Genomic DNA, 16601 nt, shown 5'->3' on the forward strand with positions numbered 1-16601 from the left:
GAGAGAGAGAGAGAGAGAGAGAGAGAGAGAGAGAGAGAGAAGAGAAGAAAAGAAAAAGAAACATCCTCCACAGTCTTGTTTTTGTTGGGGGTGCTTCTGTAGGAGACAGGCTGGAGCGAGGTCACTAGGGACAGGCCCTTGAAGGTTATATCTGGCCCCCCTTCATGCCCCTTTCTCTGCATCTTGGTCCACTGTGCTGTGGAGCCTCCACATTTCCCTGCTACCCTGACCCCACACACATACACACAACATGATGGACTGAGACCCTCTGAAATTATGAGTCAAAATAAGGCTTCCCTTCCTTGTTTCTGGGAGGCATTTTAGTCATAGCAATGCAAAGTAAGTAAAACATTTTCCAATTCTACCTGCTTTTTTCTTCCACCCCACAACGCAGAAACTACTTTAAATATTATTATTCCTTCTTTTAAAATAATTTACAGTACCTATACATCTGTATCTAACCCAGGGTCAGGCAATTATGGCCCATAAGCTAAGTCCAAACCATTACCTATGTGTGTAGAGGGAGGGTGAGAGCTAAGAATGACACTTTACAGATAAACACCCCAGCTTGTGGGCTTTGTCATAGCAGCCTAGGAAGCTAGTTCACTCTAGAGCCCTCAAAACTGCTCATGATACTGCACTACAAAAAACAGTAAAAATATTAAGGAGATTGATTTTTATGTCTTACTATATAAGGGTATCCACCGCCAATGTAGCCTTTTGGTTCACAAAACCTAGTATTAACAGCTGACCTTTTACAAAAAAATGAACAATGTACTATCTAGGGTTTTTGCCTAATTTTGAACTGTAAATAAGAGATTCATAAAATATGTAATTCTGTTTAGAGAGCTACCCATATGACTTAAATAACTATACTTATTTTTTTCATCAATACATGAATCCACACATGAACATACTGTAAGTTATCTATTCTAATGTCAGCAATAGTGCTATCAATGTCGCCGAGTTCATCTTCCAGTCACTTGTGCTAGAGTGTCTCTAGAGCACACACACACACACACACACACACACACACACACCAGTGAAGCTGCTCCCTTATGAATTGGTTTCTTGTCTCAGTGTGACAAAATTCCTTTTCTTCCAAGAATTTTTACTTTATTGATTTTATTGAGCTCTACATTTTTTCGCTGCTCCCCTCCCTGCCTCTCCCCTCCCCTTCAACCCTGTTCTAGGGTCTCCATGCCCCCAATTTACTCAGGAGATCTTATCTTTTTCTACTTCCCATGTAGATTAAATCCATGTATGTCACTCTTAGGGTCCTCATTGTTGTCTGGGTTCTCTGGGATTGTGATTTGTAGGCTGGTTTTCTTTGTTTTATGTTTATAAACCACTTATGAGTGAGTACATGTGATAATTGTCTTTCTGGGTCTGGGTTACCTCACTCAATATGATGTCTTCTAGTTCCATCCATTTGCCTCCAAATTTCAAGATGTCGTTATTTTTTTCTGCTGTGTAATACTCCATTGTATAAATGTACCACATTTTCATTATCCATTCTTTGGTTGAGGGGCCAATACTTCTCAAATTGTTCCACACAATATAAACAGAAAGAACATTGCCAAACTCTTTTTATGAGGCTACAATTACCCTGATACCCAAACCACAGAAAGACTTACTAAGAAAGAGAATTACAGACCAATCTCACTCATGAACATTAATGGAAAAATACTAAATAAAATACTGGCAAATTGAATACAAGAACACATCAGGACCAAGTTGGCTTCATCCCAGAGAAGCAGGAATGGTTCAACATACGAAAATCTGTTAATGTATCCACCATATAAACAAACTGAAAAATAAAAACCACGTGGCCATCTCGTTAGATGCTGAAAAAGCTTTCAGAAAAAATTCCTTTTAAAAGCAATGCGGAGAGTTGGAGAGTTGGCTCGGCAGTTACGAGTGCTAACTGTCCCATCGGAGGACTGAATAGGACTGAATGTGGATCCCTGCACCCATTTCAGGCAGCTTAAGAATCCCTCTAACTCCAGGCTCGAAGGATCCGACTCCCCCTTCTGGCCTCTGTAGGCATGCACTGACACACAGAAACAGACACATATCAAAGAAAATAAATATTTTTAAACAGCAACGAAGAGTTTCTTTAGGCTCCCAGTTCAGGGGCCTCCACGGCAGGGAAGGCATGACCAGTGAGGCAGCTGGTCACACTGTGACTACAGACGGGAAGCAAAGACGAAAGCCATTACCCATTTGTTTGATTCTTCCTTTCTCCTTCTTGCTTAGCCCAGCCCCATCCCATGCTATGGTGCGTCTCCTCATTCTCTGGGTGGCTCTTCTATCTTCAGCTAACCCCTTTTCAAACCCCATGCAGACACACCCAGAGGCACGGCACCTGATGACTCTAAATCCAATCAAATAATTGAGATCAGGGGAGGATGACGGCCTCGGGTACGCAGGATCCTGAGTTGGCCCCTGTAAAAGGGGGAGGAGTGTGTTGGTTATGCCCCTTCCTCACAAATCAGCCACCTGATCTTATATGGCCCTGTGATGGATCAAAGAAAATCTCAAAGATAAGCAATAATTCTGGGACACTCCTTCCACCGAGAGAAAAAGCATGCTTCCCAGTCCTCGATTCTGGCTTGACCTTCTAGCTTTTGTCGGACAAAAAAACTATGATAAACCCAGCATGGTGGCACATACTTTTAACCCCAGCACTCTGAGGCAGAAGCAGGTCCATCTGTGAGTTGAAGGCCAGCCTGCCCTGCAGATTAAGTTCCAGGACAGCTACACAAAGAAACCCTGTCTAAAAAGCAAAACAAAACAAAAAACAATGTTTAAAAAATCTGGGCAGTAGAGACATAGGCTTTTGATCCCAGTACTTAGAAGACAGAGACAGGTGGATCTCTATGAGTTCAAGGCCAGCCTGGTCTACAAAGTGAGGGTTATTACACAGAGAAACCCTGACTCGAAAAGCGAAAAAAAAAAAAAAAGTTGAGGTCGAGGGCATAGGCCAATAGACCAAAAGCACATACATGCTTTAGTAAGTATGAGGCCCTGAGTTTGATACTTAGTGCCACAAGGGAAAAAATAAACCATCATGTTAGACACGTGACACAGAAGTTCCAAGCTGAGCATGATGATACACACCTGGAATCCTAGCTCTTTGAATGTTAAGGCAATGAATTACCAAGAGTTCAAGACTAGCCTGGAATATACAGTAAATTCCAGGCTAACCAGGGTTAGAGACTCTACCTCAAAGACAGAAGAGAGAAGGGGGAATGGGGAGAGGGGAAGGGGACAGAAAGGAATCACTGAGGTTTTGGATAATAATTACTAGATACTAACAGAGACCTGACTCCTCTAAATGGGGACAAGGGAGGACAAGGACCTGGGAGCTGGGTTAGAAAATATAAAAAGTTTTCCAGGCTCTCACACATGCAAAAGGGGAGAACAAAGATGCCATGTGATCTGTCAATAAGACAGGACAGGAGCTAGACATGTAGAGGCCTGGAACGATGGCTCAGTCATTAAAGAGTTTCCACGAGTTTGAAGACCTGAATTCCATTCCTCACACTCACATAAGAAGACAGCTGTGGTAGCGCACACTGCAGCAGAAAAGTTGTGAGTTCAAGGCCAGCCTGGTCTACATATTGAGAGCCAGGACAGCCAGGGCTACACAGTGAGACCCTGTATCAAAACAAAAAGTATACATAAACTACCAAAGGGATGTTTAGAGGCTGGCGAGATAGCTCAGAGGCTGATGAAGAGAGTTCGGAACTCTTGTAGAGGACCAGAGTTCAGTACTGAGCACCCACATCGGCAGCTCACAATCTAAGGCCAGATCCAGAGAACCTAACACCCTCTTGTAGCCTATATGGGCACTGTATACTCGTGCTACACACATACGAAAATAAAGTTAAAAATCCAAATAAAGAGATGTTTAAGGATAAGTACCCACACAAAAATGTCTGCCAACTATTGATTTACAGGCGTATCCCTTTGCCTGTAACACAGCTGGACTGAATCCCAGTAGAATAAAGGGCACACTGGTGCTCACCCGGAGTCCAGGGCACTGGCAGCCAGAGCAGCAGAGGCAGCCAGATCTGTCTGCTAGGCCCTCAGCTGCAAAGACTAGGATAAGGATGCCAATAGTAAGGGCATTCTTAATGCCCCTGGGAGGTAACTAGAATCTGCAAATGCAGAGACAACCCAAACTCTGATTTACTAGGAGTTTCTCAAAATTACAGTAAATGTGATGAAATTATAACCATTTTTAAAAAGAATAATGACTTCTTAAAAAAAAAAAAAAAAAGATACACTAGCCAGTCTCAAGTTCTCAAGTTTCTAAACTAAATACCCAAGAATAGCCAGGAAGATTCTAAAACATAATCCAAATGAGAATTGGCTTTTCCAGATTTTAAAATAGCTTATAACGGCACCAAAGCTACAGAGAAACCCTGTCTCGAAAAACCAAAAATAAATAAATAAATAAATAAATAAATAAATAAATAAATAAATAATAGCTTATAAAACTAAAGTAATTAAAAATATTTGACTCTTGCTGGGCAGTGGTGGTGCACACCTTTAGTCCCAGCAGTCAGGAGGCAGGCAGATCTCTGCGAGTTTAAGGCCAACGTGGTCTACAGAGTTAGTTCCAGGACAACCAGAGCCACACACAGAGAAACAAAAAAAAACAACAAAAAAAAAATCACTTCATTCTAACACATGAATAGACAGACTAGGTAATAGAGGATAGAGTCCAGAAACAGATTCCTAGGCACACAAAACCTTCATGCGTGATAGCGGTATAAGTATACCAAAAGAAAAGAAAGAATGAAATCATCAAGTCACTTTGGCTGTGACAGTAGGAAAGCCATCCGAGCCAAAATGAAGTGAGCTTCCTAACTTACTTTCTAGTCCAAAATAAACCTTAGGTGGATGAGAAAATATGAATATAGTGCACATGTATATATGCTTGCTGTAAAATATTTATTAAAAGTATAGCAATAAAGGCTGGGGAGTTTAGCTTAGAACTTGGCTGAGGCATGTGAATCCCTGAGTTCAATCCCCAGCGCCACCAAATGAGTAAATAAGACACTGTAAGACCATGATGTACTAGAATGCCACCTGAAATAAAGGATCTTGGTGTAGTGTGGTCTTCCAGGCATGTCACAAAAGCAAAACAGCCTTAAAAGAGCAGAGTGATAACACAGTTGACAAAAGGACCTCACTGGTTAAAGCAGGTAAATAAGAAGACAGAGATGGCTTTACACCATACATCCCAGTCTCTGCACACTGGCACTTTGGACTGCGCAGTTCCGTTAGCGGGGGCTGAGCATTGCTTGTAAGGAGCCAGCATGCATCTCAGGGCTCCACTCCCTGAGCATCTCCTTTCAACTGTGACACCCACAGTCTTCTCAGATATTGCCAGGGTCTCATCTTCACTAGTGAAAAAATACAAGCAAATTTTAACTATAATGAAGAGCCCTGCCCATTGGATTTGTATTAACAAATGCTTTGCTTACTTATTGCTTACTCTGTCTACTCATGTATTAGAACTATTTTAATCACACTAGTTTTATAAACTATTTTAAGATCTAGAAAAACCAGCTCACCTCATCTTTTTGTTTGTTTTTGTTTTTTACATTCCTGGCTCTTCTTGGTTATTTATTTAGAAACTGACACTGGCAAGTTTGGATACTATACTCTCATTTTTGATTGCCCTTGATTGCGCAATCCTCTTGATGATGACTGTCTGTCTGTTTGCTTTTTGCTTTCTTTCTTTTATTTTGTTTTGTTTTTCAAGACAGGGTTTCTCTGTATGTATAACAACCCTGGCTATCCTGGAACGCTGTAGACCAGGCTGGCCTCAAATACACACAGATCTGTCTGCCTCTGCCTCCCAATATCTGTCTTACAACATCAAACTTTAAAATATATATTCTCTTCAATCCAGCAATTTTGATTTCAAGAATTTATCCTAGGTACATTCACCTATGTATAAAGAGACAGAAGAAAGAAAATGAAGTCAGGCATAGTGTACAGGCCTTTAATACCAACACTTGGCAAAAGCAGGCAGATTTCTATGAGTTCAAAGCCAGTTTTACATAGCAAGTTCAAAGACAGCCAGGACTACACTCAAACAAAACAAAAGAATAATAATGGAAGCAAAGATGAATAAAAACAACAACAACAATAAAAGATAGTGGTGGCAAATGCTTTTAATCCTAGCACTCGGTAGAGGCAGGTGAATCTTTGTGAGCTCGAGGCCAGCCTGGTCTACAGAACGAGTTTCAGACAGGCTTCAAAGCTACAGAGAAACCTTGTCTCGAAAAAACAAAATTAAATAAATAAATAAATAAATAAATAACAAAACAACTGGAAGTGATTTAGTATCCAACAATAAGGAATAGGTTAAATAAATGATGGTCTTCAATAATAATATGCAACCATTAAAGAAGACAAGGAGGAGTTGCATGTACTGGAAACCTATGTACACCCCAAGACACATCAGGTAAAAACAGCAAGCCTAAAATGGAGTTTGCTACTATTTTCTAAAAAATAAGAGGTGCTCCTGTAGGGTATACAAAATATGTTTATAAACGTAAAGATTACAAACATATCAGAAAGAAGTTGAATATTGAAGTCTTTTAGCTGTCTATATGTGTCAAGCTAGTTACAGAACGGGCTTGTCACTGGCTTAAGATACCCCAACTTCATAGAACACAATAGACCACCTGAGTTTGGCAAGGACTAAGTAGTGCTAAAGACACTGAAAGAACATTGCTTAATGGGCATTGTTCTGATTTTCACAAGACTGAGAAGTCCTGGCGACTGGCTTCACAACCGTGTTAATATATGTGTGAGGGGTTTTTTTTTGGGGGGGGGGATGAGGCGTAGACAGGGTCTCACTCTGTAGCCTTTGTTGACATAGCACTCACTATGTAGACGAAGATAGCCTTGATCCTTCTGTTGGGATTAAAATCCCGTGCAACTATGCCTGGCTATGCTAGGGTAAATACACTTCACCTTACGTTAAAAAGAAAAAACTGCCGCCAAAGATACTTGTATGGTAAAATTTTAACTCGCTGTTAACTTGAAAACCACTTTCAAAACACACCACCATTCTTTTATTATTCTACAATCGAGCATAGGGAACAAACAGAAAGTTTAAAGTTACTGTCCCAAGAGACCTTTCACCTAGAAGCCGAAAGCAATGCTGTCACCGGGCCAAGCTAAAGACAAGGCTGGGGCCACACTGGGATGTCGGGGACACCGACCCTCGCGACCCTCCCTGTGGGGTAGCTAACCCCGCTGCGCCCCATCCTACACAACTCTGGGTTCCTGTGCACGCGCTGTCTCCGCGGGTCCCAGCGACTCGATCCTCGCGGCGCACCGGAGATCCGGAGCGCGCGGCAGCTTCACCGGACCTCGCCGGGGAGCGCGGCGAGCACGGGCGACCTCGCGACCCGCTCCCCACCCATCCCGGACCCCTTACCCGGTGTTGGGCAGCATGACCTTCCCAGCTCGGAGGACTTGTTAACCACGGCGGGACAGCGGCGAGCCGTGAGTGACGGGCGAACCCGCCCTCCGCATTTAGCCGCGCCCCCGCCCCGCCCCGCCCCGCCCCGCCCCGCCCCGAGCCCGCTCGGGAACCGGCTTCCCAACAAGATGGAGCTCGCTGAGTGCGCCTGCGCACGCCGGGCACCGGGCGGGACTTCCTACGGCTCCACAAACGACACCCAGGAAACCAACGCTCTGCGCATGCGCCTCGGGCGCCCCTCTCCGCCCCGCCCCTTTCCCGGGTCTGGCGATGACAATCAGTCTCTGCCCCGGACTGCTGGCGTGTCCCGAGCATCAGCCCTACGTAGGCTTTCCTCGGCAGTCCGAGGTTCGGCGCGGCGCCCGCTGCGGTCCGGCAGGATGGCCGATGGAGGGGCGCGCCGGGAACTGACCTGGGGGTGCTGAGCGTCGTCCTCTCCTGTCCGTCCCCGAGCCAAGGCGTTCGCCCCGAGGTCCCTCGGGAAAAGTGGTGGACGTCTGAAAAATGCTTTTGCATAAGCTGATCTGCGTCGCCTTTTAGCTGCCACCGAATCTGGACTTAGCCCAGACCTCCAGTGTCTGTAGACAGGCGACGAGAGGGGACCTTCTAGAAGAGGTCTTTGCAAGGGTCACCCCCAATAATTTATCGTTTATCTGGGCCACAGAAGCCAAATTTGGAGAAGGAAATCCTTAGTCCTGGAATGAGATCGATTCTGGGATCCGGTTTCGTCTTGGAAGTTATACCTAACTCAGCCACCCTGGAAATGAAATTGTTTTGTACTTTGTAACAGTAGAAAAGATGCTCAAGAGATTATCCGAAGCCTAGTTCAGGAAACCAATTTAAGGAAAAAGAAAATTATGAAGTTTTTCAGTCATAAAACTGGTATCTATCAGGGCGGTGGTGGTGCGCGCCTTTAATCCCAACACTCCTGAGGCAAAGGCAGATGGATCTCGGTGAGTTCGAGGCCAGACTGGTCTACAGAGCTAGTTCCAGGATAGTCGGTGCCACACAGAGAAACCCTGTTTCTAAAAACCAGCCAGCCAAACAAAAAACTGGTATCTTGTAAACCCACACCTAAACTAGGTGGGGAGGATGCATTTGTGGAAAGTTTATTTCTAAATTATTAGTGCCAATTTTTATAGGTATGTTAAAATGAAATCTTAAAATTTTTATTATTTTATGTTTATGGGTGTTTTGCCTGCCTGCATGTCTGTACTCTTCCTGTCTGCAACTGTCCGAAGAGGCCAGAAGTGGGTGTCAGGTTCCCTAGAACTGGAGTTAAAGGCGGATGTCAGCTGCCTTGTGGGTTTTGAGAATCAAACCTCGAATCCTTTGGAAGAACAGCCAGTGCTCTTAACCACGAGCCATCTCTCTAGCCCTAAATTAAATCTTTAAATTAATAAAATAAATAACAAGGTTGGAGAGATGGCTCCATGGTTTAAAATTAATTCTGTGCTTGCTGAGGACCTGGGGTTGATTCCCAGCACCTGTATCTGGTGACTTACAACCATCTGCGTGTACAGCTCCTGGAGCTCTGATTGTCCTCCACAGACACCCCCACACATGGGCATACACAGACACATAAAGATAGTCAGGTGTGGTGACATACACCTTTGGTTCCAGCACTCTGGAGGCTGAGGCAGGTGACACTATCTAGTGATAACCTATCTCAGAAATTAAATAAATTATTGATTTAATTAAACAATAATTAAACGATTAAGTCTACTGCACTAACTATTTTGACTAGTGTTAAAATATGACTTAGAGCTACCCACAGCCTTCCACAGTAGTGATTAATGTAGCATACAAGGCAGACATGGGAGGCTGTGCTTCTACCTAGCCTTTAGGAGGTTGAGGCCAGCCTAAGCTGTGTAGTGAGACCCTATCTCAAAACAAAAGGAAAGCAATGATATAGGTGGCGAGTGGGCAAGGAAGACTCAGTCTTATTAGCTGTCCCAGAACTCACTAGGTAGACCAGGCTGGCCTCAAACTCACAGTGATCCTCCTGCCTCTGCTTCTTGAGTGCTGAGATTAAAGGCATGCTCTGCCACCATACAGTGGTATATGATGGTGTATTATTATTTTATGTCTGGCGGGCTGAAGAGATGGCTCAGTGGTTAAGAGCACTGACTGCTCTTCCTGAGGACCCGGGTACAATTCCCAGCACCCACATGGCAGCTCACAACTGTCTAAAGATCCAGTTCCAGGGGATCTGACACCTTCACACCAATGCACATAAAGTTAAACCATAAAAAAATTTTTAAAAATTATTTTATGTCTGTCAGTCATGTATGTCAATACATCCCATGTATGCATTTCTCTCTGGAACCCAAAGATTGCATTGGATCCCTGGAACTGGAATTAGAGATAGTTGTGAGCCACCACATGGGTCCTCTATAAGAGCAGTCAGTGCTCTTAACCACTAAGCCAGCGCTGCAGCTTCCCCAAAATTAATTTAAAAAAAAAAAAAACAGCCATGTTGACACCTCTATAATCCCAGTTTCTTGGAAAAATGAAGGAAGAGAGTTACCAGACCAAAGTCCACCTGGGCTCCATAGCGAACTCGGGGTTAACACTGGGTAACTGAGCAGGACTCTGTCGGAGAACTGCGTGGTGAGATGCTGTCCCTAAACAAGACAAACCGTAAAATGTACAGCATAACACACTAACACTAAGGTAAACCATGGGCTTCACAGATAGGTCAGTGTTGGATCATTAATTCTATCGACTGTAACACACCAATGTGGGGTATGATAAAGAGGGGTAACAGGCCGGGCGATGGTGGTGCACGCCTTTAATCCCAGCACTCGGGAGGCAGAGGCAGGCGGATCTCTGTGAGTTCGAGACCAGCCTGGTCTACAAGAGCTAGTTCCAGGACAGCCTCCAAAGCCACAGTGAAACCCTGTCTCGAAAAAAAAAAAAAAAAGAGGGGTAACAGGTCAGTGGTTGATCTTCATTGTCAACTTGGCTGAGTTAGAATCGCCATGGAAACACCTCTCTGAAAGGACAGTCGAGGGTGTTTACAGAAAAGTTTGACTGGGGAGGGAGGATTAACACTGATTAGGTGGCCCGATTCCTTGGGTTAGGCTCTAGGGCTGGAGGAAAAGAAGACAGTCTGAGTTCCGCCCTTCATCTCTCTCTTCCTGGCTCTGCATGCAGTGGACCAGCTGCCTTCCCCGACAGAATGGACTGCACCCCCAAACTCTTCTAAGTTGTCTTCACCGGGTGTCTCGTCACAATGACAGAACACTAATGCAAGATGAAATTCAGACTTCCTTCTCAACCAAAACAACAAAAAGCTAATGTTCTCGTAAAAAGAGTCAGCCTGTAGACCAACGCTGTGGACTCGGTAGCCGAGGGACTCACCCGACTGCTGCCAATTGCTTTCATCAAGTATGGAGACCTCATCCTGTTCTGCAAGGTGCCAAGATAACTAGATATCCACAGGCATATAACTGGAGCAAACCTTCGTGGAAAAACCGGTGCACAATAGATCAAAGCCCTGAACACGAGCACCAGAGCTGCAAAGCTCTCAGACGAAGACACGGAGGTCAACGGTCATAGCCTCGCATTTGGCAATGGATTTTTCAATAGAGCAACAAAAGCACAGGCAAGAAGTGCCAGGCGCTGGGGTCCTTCGGAGTTTAAAAGTCCTCAGGCAGAGGGTAGACTAGACGCAGGGCTGTCAGCCCACTCGCTGCCCCTCGCCCCGTCCTCAGTAAAACCGGTTTTCTCCCTACTGAGTGTGTTTAGCTCCCCCCCCTTTCCCAATATTCACGTGTGTGTATGCGAGCTCTCACATGAATGGGGTTAGAAGTGTGTGGTGCACAGACGCGTGTGTCTGTATCCACGTGGAGGCTACAGATTGACGTCAGGGGCGTTACTCCTTGAAGCAGTGTCTCTCAGTCTAAGAATATGGCTAGTCTTACTAGCCGGTTTGTCTAGGAAACAGGCCAGAGTTATAGGCAAGTACCACATCGGCCCTGCATTTACCACCCGGGTTCCTGAGAGGACCGGGGGAGTTTACTTTAATCTCTGAGCCACTTTTTTCAGCTACTCACAATATTTGTGCCTCAAAAGATGCTCTCAAGGCATGGAAAGACCGCTGGCCACGTTGGCACGCGACCGACCGTAATCCCAGCACTAGGGACGTGTACAGGTAGATCAGGAGCTCAATGTAGCGCGCCACGCCCGTCTGCGCTCCAGGCGCTACCATACAGTTTGTGAACCGGGCAAGGGGCTGGAGATTGAAACACACAAAGACAGAGAGACAGAGACACAGGTCATCCTTGATCCCAGAATGCCCCAAGAATGCCCCCTTTATTGTGGTCAGGGGCAGCTTATACAGGGATCCTTAACTGATAGCCACGCCCCCAGCCAAAAGCACCAGAAACCACTCCCCTGTCATCAGGAACTCCTTAGGGTCTCGTGCTCAGAGCAGCTGCAGGCTGTCTCAGAGCAGAGGAAAACAAGTTGTTTACCAGAAATTCAGGATGGGGGGGGGGGGGTCACAGCTTCCAAAAGCTCAAGACCATCCTTAACTTCACAGTGAGTTTGGTGCTGGCCTAGTTACATGAGACCCTGTCTAAAATAAATAGAAATCGAAAGGACAGTCGATAGAGTGGACAATCAAATGTATAAATCATCTATCTCAGAAAGTACAAGTATCCAGTCAGGCGATGGAGAAAAGTAACAGCCCCGTTAAATATAAGGAAATGCACCTAAATACCACGAGACTGCATCAGTTTGCAGCTACTAAGATGGCTACAAATGAAAAAGAGAGAAGCTAACCAGTGTTCAGGGCATAGAGACGTTGGAACCCTCAGACGTGCGGCAGAGAATGTAAAAGGGTGCAGGAAGCGTTAGAAAGTGGTGTCACAATCTCAGATAACCGCCTTGTTCGGCGTCCCCGCGCACATTCGAGAGATTAAGGAAAACACAAAACAACCGCCGCCAGGTGGCGGTGTTGCCTTAAAATTCAAATTTTATTAGCCAGGAACACTTTAATCTGTTAACATTGTGATAGACTGTTACATTTAGAGTTAAGGCAAAGATATGAAGGTGTTTACCCTTTAAAAAGTAAGACTATGCCATGCTGTTGTGGCACACACCTTTAATCCCAGCACTCAGGAGGCAGAGGCAGGCGGATCTCTGTGAGTTCAAGTACAGCCTGGTCTACAGAGCTATTCCCAGGCCAGCCAGAGATACACAGAAAAACCCTGTCTCAAATAGAATATGTAGGCCGGGCAGTGGTGGCGCACGCCTTTAATTCCAGCACCTCAGCCTCCCGAGTGCTGGAATTAAAGGCGTGAGCCACGAGGCCAGCCTGGTCTACAAGAGCTAGTTCCAGGACAGGAACCGAAAAACTACGGAGAAACCCTGTCTCGAAAATCAAAAAAAAAAAAAAAAAAATAGAATAAGTATTTTTGGGACAACAACAAAGACTACACAAGGGGAGCTGGAGAGATGGCTCAGAGGTTAAGAACACTGACTGCTCTTCAGAGGTCCTAAATTCAATTCCCAGCAACAACATGGTGGCTCACAGCCATCTATAATGAGATTTGGTGCCCTCTTCTGGCATGCAGGCATACATAGAAGGAATGTTGTATACATAATAAGTAAAAAAAAAAAAAAATCTTTTTTAAAAATACACAAAATTTAAATCCCTAAAAGAAATGTTTTGACCTCAAGCTCTCAATCTTCCTGTTTCTGCCTCTCAAGAACTAAAATTACAGTTAGTGTGCTCAGAAAAATGATACTTTACCATTAAGTGTCCTCCATCTGGAGGTTAACAACCACCTGTAACTTCAGATCCAGTCCTCCTAAAGCCTTCTCTGGCCACTGTGTGTACTCTCCTCTGTGTGTGTGTGTGTGTGTGTGTGTGTGTGTGTGTGGTGTGTGCACACACACACATGATTTTTGTTGTTGTTCTTATGGTTTGTTTTTGTTTTTGGAGACAGGATTTCTCTGTGTAGCTTTGGAGCCTGTCCTGGAACTTGCTCTGTAGACCAGGCTGGCCTCGAACTCAAAGAGATCTGCCTGCCTCTGCCTCCCAAGTGCTGGGATTAAAGGCATATGCCACCACCGCCCAGCTGAAAATAAATCTTTTAAAAAGAAAAAAAGAAATTTAGTCTATGTTATAACCAAAAGCAGATGTTTCCGGTGGCTTTAGGAGACTCAGGGGTCTCTTGAAAACGTTCCTTTTCTTCCAGCACAGATAGGTCACTTTGCCCCAGAGTCACCTTGGAAGAAATCCCTGGAGGTTTGAGAGTGTGGCAATTGCTTCTGCTATGGGACCAAACCTTCCACATAGAATTGTTCCATTACCACCAGTGGCTGCACAATGGCTGTAGGATGGCTTCAACACTGGATTTCCACTTGTGTTCTTTCTGGTGGTATATAATTCCAACTACAAAGGGGCATGAAGCTGGGAGTGGTGGAGCACACCTTTAATCCCAGCACTTGGGAAGCAGAGGCAGGTGGATCTCAGTGACGACAGTCTGGTCTACAAAGTCAGACCATCCCACAGAGAAACCCTGTCTCAAAAAAAATAAATAAATAAAAAACAAAAAACAAAGGAGGGGAGAACATCCTCTTCTAATACTAGTCTTGGAAGAAAATTATCATTACATTTTCCAACTCATTACATTCCAACCTGCCCATTTCATTGCTACTTTCTTTCTTTTTTGTGTGTGTCTTTCTAAGTACATGTTCCTGTGCATGTTCACATGTGTGTGGTGTCCCATGTGCCTGGACATGTAGAGGTAGGTCACCTTTGGATATTCCTTACGAGTCATTTACTTGGGGGGGGAGGGTCTTCCATTGACCTGGAGCTCACTGACTAGACTAGCTGGGCTGACCAGAGAGTCCCCCAACTCCCACCCGATCCTCCCACCCCCGCTGCAGGAACTACCTGTCTGCCTCCCCACAGACCACAGCTCAGGGTTTCTTGTATACAGGTTCTAGGAACTAACTCAGGACCTCACCCCCTGAGCTGTCTCCCCAACCCCAGTCTTGTTTCTTGAGTCTTGTCATGACGACGTCATGTACTTCTCTCTGCAGTTTCTCTCCTTTTGCTAAGTTCTGGTTTGGCTGTGCCTGCAATCCTTCTTGCTGCGTTGTTGATGCAGGCACTCGCTCCTCCAGACTTCCTTCCTCTGAGTCCCGCTTTCTGTTTTCCTTTGTTTCACTGGGTCCCGGAGGTTTCAATATGCTGTGTTTTCATTCTCATTTCTTTGAAGACATTTTAAATTTCCTTTTTTATCTTTCAAGGGCTCATTCATTCAAGAGAATGTTGCTTAGTTGACACATATTTGTACAATTTCTAAAGCTCCTCTTGCTGGCTCTTCTCTCTCAGAGGAAAAAAAAAAATGCCATGATTTACATTTTATTGAATTTGCTGAGACTCGGATGATAGCCCAGCCTACAGTCAGCCTGTCCTAGAGGATAATTCACTTGCTGATGGGAAGGAAGTGTGAGCCCTGCCGCTCACTCAGCAGCCTGCTGGAAGACAAATCATGAAGATGTCTGTTAGAGCCATTTGGCCGATCGTATAGTTTACTGTTTCTTTGTGGGTTTTGGTATGGGGAATTATGTATTAATAGGAGAGGGATATTAAAGGGTCTGGGTATATTGTATTATAATTTGTCTCTCCCTCTATACCTAACAGCGTTTGTATTCTAGAATTAAGAGCTATTGCATTCATTGTGTGCTTATGAATTTAGAATAGCTATTTCTTCCTGGTGGATTTGTCCTTTTATCATTTTATTCATTCATCAATGAAGAGCCAACTTCAACTTCATTGACTCTTTTGTTTCTTATTTTAAAGATATGGTCTAATGAAGCGAAGGCCGGCCTTTAAACTCACTATGTAGTTGGGAATGACACTGTCATCTTCTTTTGTTTGTTTGGGGTTTCTCTGTGTAGCCTGACTGTCCTGGAACTCAGACACATCCAGTTGATTCAACAACATTTTTTTTTTTCAGATAGAGAGGGTCTCACTCTGTAGCTCTGGCTGGCTTAGAACTTGCTGTGTAAACCAGGCTGACTTGGAATCACTGAGATCCACCTTCAGTCCTCTGCCAGGACTAGAAGCATGCACCACCACACTCAGGTCACTATCTTTTTAAATATAATTTTAATGTCTACTCTAACTGCACAATTATAATGACTCCTGTTCCCTTCTGATTTATGTTTGCCCGGTGATCTTTTCCCACCCCTTCCTTTTTATCTGTGTGTGTGTGTTTTCTAGTAAAGACAGTTTCTTACAGGCCGCATTTCATGGCATCTTCGTTGGTTTTTGGTTTTCATCCCTTTCCACTGAGAAAATCCATCAGTTAGTATTCAAGGTTATTGTCGATCAGTAAAGACAAACTTCACTGATTTTCGTCCAGGTGGTTCTGCACGTACTTGTTCCTTTCTTGTGTCTCTGTGGTTTGGAGGTTTTCAGAACGCTGAGATTTGAGTTTCTCTCTCGGGTGTGTGTGCTCTGCTGTTAACTCTCTCATGCTTGCCCATACTTACCGGAAGGGATAATATCCTTTCACTTCTGGTAGGGGACTACTTTCTCTGTTTCTTCAGACCAGTCTGGCGGTGATGGGTCCACTCTGCTTCTGCCTGTTTGAGAAGGTGGGGTGTCCGGACCCCTGCTGGACTTCTGAAGGATAGCATTCCTGAGAGTGTTGCTTCTACCCCTCCCCCACCCCTCAATATGTGCCGCCTCCCTTTCCACCCCATTTGAATGAGGGGTTTCAAGAGACTAGACCTTAAGCTCAGCAGTTATTCTTTCTCCTTCTTGATTGGTGTGACTCCCCTGCCCCCGCTACCCCCAGACAGTTGGGGTACTACACAGTCTCACTGTGTAGCCCCTGGCTGTCCCAGAAGTCACTAGTAGACTAGGCTGGCCTCAAACACACTGAGATAGGGCTGGAGAGATGGCTCAGAGCTTAAGAGCATCGTCTGCTCTTCCAACGGTCCTGAGTTCAATTCCCAGCAACCACGTGGTGGCTCACAGCCATCTGTAATGGGGTCTGGTGCCCTCTTCTGGCCTGCGGGCATACACACAGACAGAATATTGTAAATA

The 16601-nt window shown here is 44.8% G+C and overlaps 2 protein-coding genes across 4 annotated transcripts in view; one reads left to right on the forward strand and one right to left on the reverse strand.

Annotated features, from left to right (window-relative positions):
- The window catches only part of Hsdl2 (hydroxysteroid dehydrogenase like 2), a 36354-nt gene extending 28760 nt beyond the window's left edge, over positions 1-7594 (reverse strand). For 2 of the 3 annotated variants that reach the window (XM_050163813.1, XM_050163811.1), the window contains exon 1: positions 7475-7594. In XM_050163813.1, the coding sequence (XP_050019770.1) occupies positions 7475-7491 (17 nt within the window). In that variant the 5' untranslated portion in view covers positions 7492-7594. The remainder of the gene's footprint in view (positions 1-7474) is intronic. The other variant, XM_050163823.1, reaches the window with a different exon arrangement.
- Positions 7595-10031: 2437 nt separating this feature from the next.
- The window catches only part of LOC126514799 (translation initiation factor IF-2-like), a 23637-nt gene continuing 17067 nt past the window's right edge, over positions 10032-16601 (forward strand). The window contains exon 1 of the mRNA XM_050163957.1: positions 10032-10098. Coding sequence (XP_050019914.1) covers positions 10032-10098 — 67 coding nt within the window. The remainder of the gene's footprint in view (positions 10099-16601) is intronic.

This window comes from Alexandromys fortis, unplaced genomic scaffold (assembly GCF_014885135.2).
Source record: "Alexandromys fortis isolate MF-2015 unplaced genomic scaffold, M_Fortis_MF-2015_v1.1 scaffold_18, whole genome shotgun sequence".
Classification (NCBI taxonomy): domain Eukaryota; kingdom Metazoa; phylum Chordata; class Mammalia; order Rodentia; family Cricetidae; genus Alexandromys; species Alexandromys fortis.